This window comes from Sinocyclocheilus rhinocerous, unplaced genomic scaffold (assembly GCF_001515625.1).
Source record: "Sinocyclocheilus rhinocerous isolate Xijiao unplaced genomic scaffold, SAMN03320098_v1.1 scaffold541, whole genome shotgun sequence".
NCBI classification, from domain to species: Eukaryota; Metazoa; Chordata; class Actinopteri; order Cypriniformes; family Cyprinidae; genus Sinocyclocheilus; species Sinocyclocheilus rhinocerous.
In genome coordinates, this window is record NW_015658519.1 from 3,240,594 (window position 1) to 3,248,617 (window position 8,024).

At 37.1% G+C, this 8,024-nt stretch overlaps 1 protein-coding gene across 1 annotated transcript in view; it reads left to right on the plus strand.

Annotated features, from left to right (window-relative positions):
- The window catches only part of plppr5a (phospholipid phosphatase related 5a), a 40,611-nt gene extending 33,199 nt beyond the window's left edge, over positions 1-7,412 (plus strand). Inside the window, exon 6 of the mRNA XM_016531114.1 lies at positions 5,299-7,412. Coding sequence (XP_016386600.1) covers positions 5,299-5,328 — 30 coding nt within the window. The 3' untranslated portion in view covers positions 5,329-7,412. The remainder of the gene's footprint in view (positions 1-5,298) is intronic.
- Positions 7,413-8,024: the final 612 nt, after the last annotated feature.

The window sequence follows — 8,024 nt, forward strand, 5'->3', positions numbered from 1 at the left end:
TTTAGTCTTTCTTTACAGATCTTCTTTATGCACCAAGAGCTTGTAACACTCCAAAGAGAAAGGAAAAATTGAAATCGCATCATATGACCCCTTCAATAATTTAATAATTGTAATAATAATAACAACAACAATTATATATATATATATATATATATATATATATAGGTCAGTGGCCCTTGGCTTGGTATTGTTGGCAGAATTCGGCCCTCGGCGAAAACTAATTGAGGAACCCTGGTTTACACCAATAACGAATGTTTGGTGCAAAAATTCAGTTCACTTTTAGCAAGTGATGTTTTCAATCAGCAGTGCAGATTTTTTTATTCACTGTGGTGGTGTAACAGCAGAGGCTCTGGACATGTGACCAAAAGCATTAATCTGATTGTTTGGCCAGTTTTCTCCACAGCGCAATGGAATAGATATTAGAATTAAAATCTTTAACGCACCGGATTTTGCACTGAATATTTGTCTTGGTGTGAACATACCTTTAAATATTAAGCCCTGTTCACACCACCAACAATAATTGTAAAAAATACCATTCTAAAAACTATAAAAGGCTAACGTCCACAACAATGGATAATGAAATTCTGTTTATTATTTAAGCAGGTGCTGCAGTTACTTTTTGCAAGTTCTTTAAAGGTTAAGGTAGTTCTCTCTAGAATCCATTCTGATTGACTGCCAATATTTTTTTTTCGTTCATCAGCTGGAAAAAATAATTCTGAAAGTCTTTCTGAAAGTGATTCTAGCAATATTGTTCCTCTGTGTCATTATCATTATAGTTGTAGTGTGGACTTGGCTATTCTCATAAAATTAGAATGATTATTTGAACATCATAGTTATAGTTCTTACATATGTCTTGTACAAGATCATTCATCCACACTTTAAAAATTTGCAGAACAACATGTCATCTTTATGTAGGTCATCTTATGACTTTGCCTGTGGCAGTTTTCAGTTTGCAGCATTAAAATTTTAACTCTTACTGTATGGCTATGAATTTAAAACCTTAAGCGGTATTACACGTTTCGGTAATGGGGCTTAAAGATGAAATCTTTAATGTTTGATAACATTTACATTTACATTTAGTTATTTAGCAGACGCTTTTATCCAAAGCGACTTACAAATGAGGACAATAGAAGCAATCAAAACTAACAAAAGAGCAACAATATGTAAGTTCAAATGACAAGTCTCGGTTAGCCTAACGCAGTACATGTAGTAAGGTATTTTATATATATATATATATACACACACACAAACACACACGCATGCACGCACGCACACAAAGAAAACGTCTCAGGTTACTTATGAGACACAACGAGACTCTGCGTCCTCTAGGGGTCGCTATGGGGAACGCCTCGTCGTGACCCGTGTCTGAAGCATACATTGAAAAAACACCAACAACACGTTGTCTGGCGACAGCCATGACGTCACTACCGATCGGACTATAGTATAAATAGGCACCGGGAGAACACATCATCCACTTCTTTGTCTGAAGCTTGCGTCCGAAGCATGGAAAGAAACCTAGAGGACGCAGTGTCTCATTCCCCTCAGGGAACCATGGTTACAGTCTAAACCAACTCAGAGAAAGGGAACGAGGCTAGTTTCGCATAATCCTTACCATACAGGATTTTAGAAAGTGGGCAAAGCATAACTTGCACACTTACCACCTATGTGGATTTTAGAAAGTGTGCAAAGCATAACGTACACACTTACCACTTATGTGGATTTTTAAAAAGTACGCAAAGCTTATACGTGTGCACTTACCATAGTATGGATTCAAGAGTTTTCCAAGCATCTGCTCACAGATACCCGGAAGTACTGAGCCAAACGGGAGAGGCAAGCTCAAATACAACCCTCTAAGGTGAGGGGAGCACTGCCTGAGACAGCATTACACAAGAAGGTTCTCGCAAATGCCACCTATACTTCCCGCTCGATGCCTCAGCAAGAGGGGATATCCTGGTGATCAGGAGGCCCTTCAGGGTGACCCAGATACAGTAAACCAGACAGGGCAGCCTGAAAGCATAAGCCCAGCCCGGACGTCCAGGAAATTTTTGCAGTGCCGTGCCGGGGGCCTGATGATCAAGAAGGCTCCCGCAGAAGCCTGTGACCTGGCCGCATAATCCAGGAAGTATGAAGCCGAAACCCGGCTTATCGTACCGTCTGGACATATATCGACGAGTAAAATGTTAACGATGTGAGTGAGTGCAGGTACAACGGCAGGAGAAATGACTTGAAGGAGATGAGATGGAATAGGATCCAGCGGACAAGTAGTAGGATGATTAGAAAGGATGAGTTTAGGGACTTCTGCCTCAGAGAGTGGAGAGAAGGATCAAAACGAGTGTATGTTTGCTGGTAAGATGTGTTTGACAGTTTGTGGTGTGGCAAATTGTGCACTGAGGTTTGTAATTTTATTAATGAAGAATGTGGCAAAGTCGTCAGCTGTTAGAGTTGATGAAGGAGGGGGAGGAGGAGGACAAAGGACAGATAAACAGTCCTTTCCTTTTAGCTTCTTTTTTTAGTACTAAACTCAATCTCAGTTCAGTTTCTTTTATAGAATAATAAAATACTTTTGATGACAGCCATCACATTGAACAGCCTTTGGACACTGAATATTATGTTCTGAATGTTAAATGTTCTTCTCTAGTAAATCCCATTATTTCTTTTCAGTATGTTCATTCGGCTGCTTTGCCTCAGGCCAGAATTTCTTGTATCTGTGTCACAAGAGATCAGTTAGTCAGTGGGTTTATCTTCCAGTCTCTGAAAAAATAGGCACATCCAGCTGAATATATCACTTCTACAGTACATGCTGCTTTTGAGCTAAAACGTTGGATTAGACATGCAGACCTTTTATTGTTGTTGTTTATTTTCAAATTTACATGAACATTTGATTTTATGAATTTTGATTTTTATGATTTTAAATCCCATGTTTTCCACGTCACCATCCATCCTCGATATCATCCACTGACTAATGTTTGAACCTCGCTGTCCACAGATCAGATGTACACTGCTGATTGTTTCAGTATTCAACAGCATTGTTCAGCAGGGCTTCCATACAATATTCAACAGGTAGTCGGTCCCCTTGAGGTCATGAACCCACAGTCTGGTAGCAGATATTGTCGCCTGTGAACTCCATTATGCACCACAATCAGCAGGTGTCCCGCCCATCTTTGATTAATAGTTTAATATGACTTCCCAAGATTCATTTTGGATTCATATAAGGGTGAGCCCAGGGGCTCCGTGAGGCAGTTCATCAAGATTACGTGTAAACCCAAGACATATGCACCTGCAATGCATGGCTAGCACTCACACCACACTTGGTTATTTCAAGGCTACATCATTAATCTTTAAGGTAGATATTACTTATTCCCACAGCCTTAAAGGTGACATATTATGAAAATCTGACTTTTCCAGGTTTCAAGTGCTATAGTCCCCGGTGCATCTACCAACCAAGGAAATGTGAAAAAGATTAACCCAGTAACTTTGTTTTGGTAAGCCTTTTTCTGCAAGCGTCTGAAAAAACGAGCGCGTCTGATTTCTCTCCCTTGGTGACGTGGCAAAGGGATCTCATTATAATATTATCGCGCCTTAATCTGTAAGTTTCCACCCACGACGCCGTCATTTGATTTTGCAAGCGACAACGGTGTACCAGCTCTAACACCATAGCGAAAGTTTGAGCAAAACATGCTAATCTTTGGCTGCACAGAACACTATTTAGAGTCCCAGCCTCAGAGGAGACGAGAGCAAAGGATTCGACTGTTTTTGTAACTCGTGTGTGTTTTTAAACTTGTGTGTGAATGAGAACTTAGTTTATTACTCACATGCTGTGACAGCCGCTTTCTGTCCGTGTGCTTCGGATGTGTGCGCTCAGAAAACCGTATATCAGAAGTTTAAACTGATATGGTTTAAAACGCATGATTTCAGCGCGATAAATATGATAATCAGAACCAAAACAGATGTTTTTTAGCAGGTACGAGCAGTAATGGCGCAGCTCTATTCTGGAAAAGGGGGTGGGGAGCAGCAGCTCATTTGCATTTAAATAGACAGGCACGAAGAACAGCGTGTTTCTGCTTGAATGATATAATAAATGATCTGTGGGGTATTTTGAGCTGAAACTTCACAGACACATTCTGGGGACACCAGAGACTTATATTACATATTGTAAAAAGGGGCATAATATGTCTCCTTTAAGTGTGCGCCAGTTCTTTAACATTGCAATGATATGAAGGTAGAAAAGCAACTCACGTTCAAATTACTTTAACACTCCTCGAGTCTCAAACACCAAAAATCTTTAAAAATCAATTTTTAGAGCAAGTATCAAATTCTTTTTTTTTAGTCAGGTTTCATATGGTTTTGTTTTTTAAAACCATTTTCAAGAATGGTTTAAATTAGATTTCTCTCCCTTGGTGACGTGGCAAAGGGATCTCATTATAATATTATCGCGCCTTAATCTGTAAGTTTCCACCCACGGTGCCGTCATTTTGATTTCACAAGTGACAACGGTGTACTAGCTTTAACGCCATGGCGAAAGTTTGAACAAAGCATGCTAATTGTTCTGTCTTTGGCTGCACAGACGAGCACAGAACACTATTTACAGTACCAAGCCTCAGAGGAGACCGCCAGTTCTTTAACATTGCAATGATATGAAGGTAGAAAAGCAACTCACGTTCAAATTACTTTAACACTCCTCGAGTCTCAAACACCAAAAATCTTTAAAAATCAATTTTTAGAGCAAGTATCAAATTCTTTTTTTTTAGTCAGGTTTCATATGGTTTTGTTTTTTAAAACCATTTTCAAGAATGGTTTAAATTAAAATAAAGTATACATGCATTTATTAAGGAATAGTTTAACCCAAAATTTTAATTTACTCACCCTAAGGTCATCCAAGATGTAGATGAGTTTGTTTCCTCATCAGAACAGATTTGGAGACATTTAGCATTGCATCACTTGATCACTAATGGATCCTCTGCAGTGAATGGGTGCCGTGAGAACAAGAGTCCAAACAGCTGATAAAAACATCACAATAATCCACAAGTAATCTGCACGACTCCAGTTTAACAATTAACATCTTTTTTCTTCATTATGATATTAGGACTGTTGTATCACCCTGACATTTCTGACCTAAGGGTGAGCAATATTTTAATTCAGACATCAAAAACATGGTCAGCATGTCATATTCTACACCTCATATTCAAATGATCGTATATGTATGAATTGCATTTTAATGTTTTGAACAAATTCAGACAACAAATGAGTGTTTATGTAATTGACCTAGATGTTAAACTCTATTTTTTGTTTGATTTTCAGAATTCCATCACCTATGCTGAGATCACATGACAGTGAAAAGCCTACTAGCCAGAATGCTGTGGATAATGTTGCTGCTCTCCAGTGCGACTTCTTACTTTGAGTGCAACGTCGATATGTGCTATTTTTACACTTCTATTTTCAAGTGTGTGGAAAAAAATCGTCTATACCTTGTCCTCCTTTTAACTTTTTTTTTTTTTGGAAAATAGTTAGGGTAGGGTCGCATCCTTATTTTTATACAAACATATTACTGTTATCATTTCTTGTGGTTGAATATGCAGGGTATTGTGTGAATGTGGAATTGCAACTTGATGTCCAATTAAATGTTTAACATATCCTAATGTACTATTTACAACTGTGAGTCCATTGTTAAATTTTGAAGAGGTTTCTGACTGACAATAATTACTGTTGTTGATCCTCAAAGAAATCAGGTTCTTCTTTTATCTTTCTCCCTGCCAAAACATATCAAATCAACACATTTACAGAGTTTTTCTTTTCAGAATAGCAAACTGTTCCAGTGTTGCATCAGATGTTATGCTATGTATTTCTAAGCATGTTTAAATAGCCAATAGGGCTTAGTTATGTAACAATCATGAATTATGATTTGCTACTTTCTAGTTGAGACAATATTGGGTGAGGGACATTCTCATTCTAGAGAGCATCTGATTGGTCAATACTCAGTGTAGTACAGGATGAGTCATTAATATTTTGCTCAGTTTTCTAGGAACATATAGGAATATACTTGTAAATACATGGTCTCGATGGACTTAAAAAAAAACTTTAATTTTGATTTCACAGGGTCTTTAAAGTGGGCTGATGTGAACATGAGGTGATAAGCAGAACTAATGATTGATTTTGGTGTCATTATGGCAGAGAGCACCTTGGGCAGAGTTGATGAATTTAATTGTTACTGGCAATTGATTACAGGACTCACAAAAGATTAGATGCTCAAGCTTTTGCCCAAAGAGGCTGTAGGATGTGTATGAAGGATCGCTTTGTGTGCTTTAACATGGCCAGTGTGTGTGTGTGTTTGTGCTTATTTGTGAGTCTGCCCTTGATGTCGCCTCTGTGAGAACGCAGTCTCTAGTGGCTTAGAGAAGGCCGTTTGTTTTCTCGACAGAGCTGGAATAATACCTGTACCTGTGAAAAAGCAAGAGATATGGAGATGGAAAGAGAAAGAGGATGGACCTTCATTGAATGGAAAACAATGTATCTTAACGAGTTCACACAGATATATGGCAATATTTGCATTTGGATTCATTTGCGATTTCACAATCATATGTGTTTTTATTGTATCATAGACCTCATAGCAAAGGTCTGCAGTGTTTGGTTGGATCTATATTCTGCAGAGTGATTTTTTTACACCATACTGAGCATATGTTTGATCTCTCACTGACTAGTGATGAGATTTGATTTTCAAATTCATGCTTGAATACATTAAGTTTCTCCTAATGATGTAAATCATTTATCCAATTCATCTCACTCATGTACTACTACTGAACATCGTGAACCCTTTTATGTCCACTGTTTGTCTCAGTTGATTCTTTCATCAAGGAAAGCTTGTGAATATAACTTTTTAGAGAGTTTTTGGCTGGCTCACTGAGGGGTTTGTAAAGAACTATTTGTAAAGCTGCTTTGTGATTGTGAAAGTGCTATATAAATTGAATTTACAATTATTTAGAAAGAGTTACTGCATTACCTGCACATTGATTTTAATTCAGGGTTATTTCTAGTGGCAGTTGTGTGATTATCCCCCCCAAAAGAATTGGAAACAAATGTGCGTTGGACTGCGATAAGCATATACGTTTGATATTATGTTCCAGTCATAAAAGCAATGAGGTAACTCAACTGTAAGATTTTTTTCAACAGGCTTTAAAAAATATGGTATACAGTATAGGCTATATCCATTATATTTGGTTTACAAATGGATTTGATGCCCAAAACCCAAAAGTTGTGAAAAGAATTTTGATTGTGAAAAAGCCTGAAATGTTTATATAACCATACTGTATGATAGACAGATTGTGTTGATGGTCTGGCAATGACCTCAGTGACTGAACTGGAAAGGAAAGCAGATCTTCCCTGAGTCCAAGATGTCAAACAGTAATAAAATATTTACCCTCACACTCACTGTCACTGTATCTTTTATGTATGATGACTGTATAAAATTCTGTATTTAAAAAAAACATTTCCTTAATATTTAGTTTGAAGATACATTTTCTCATTTTAGATTTATAATTTACTGTTGTGTAAAACAAAACAAAACAAAAAACTACAATATCCATTATATATCTTATATATGCTTTTGCATTTTGCAATTTTTTTAACTTATCAAGTTGAATTCTTTTTTATTTATGCATGTATTATATTGTTTTTAATATGACAATGCCTAATGAATAAAAATAATTACCTGAATTGCCTGCTACACGTTAAAGAACAGCATGCAGAGGCTGCATAAACACTTTTGAGTGATTATTCCTGAGAAACATAAAAGCTACTCGATTTAGTTCAGGTGGAAATTAGTTTTGAAGGCACACCGGAAGACAGGTAAGCTTATATTGTTTGGTTGAGCAAATTAGTAGACTTCTTTAGAAGTAATTTGCAAAAGCATTTAGAATTAAAAAGTTATTCATTCAAATTAAATTAACTTCTCAACTCTGTAAGCATTTTGGTTATTAATGAGGTTTAAAGTAGAGGCGCTATGAATTTGAATGAGAACCACATTTAACTTT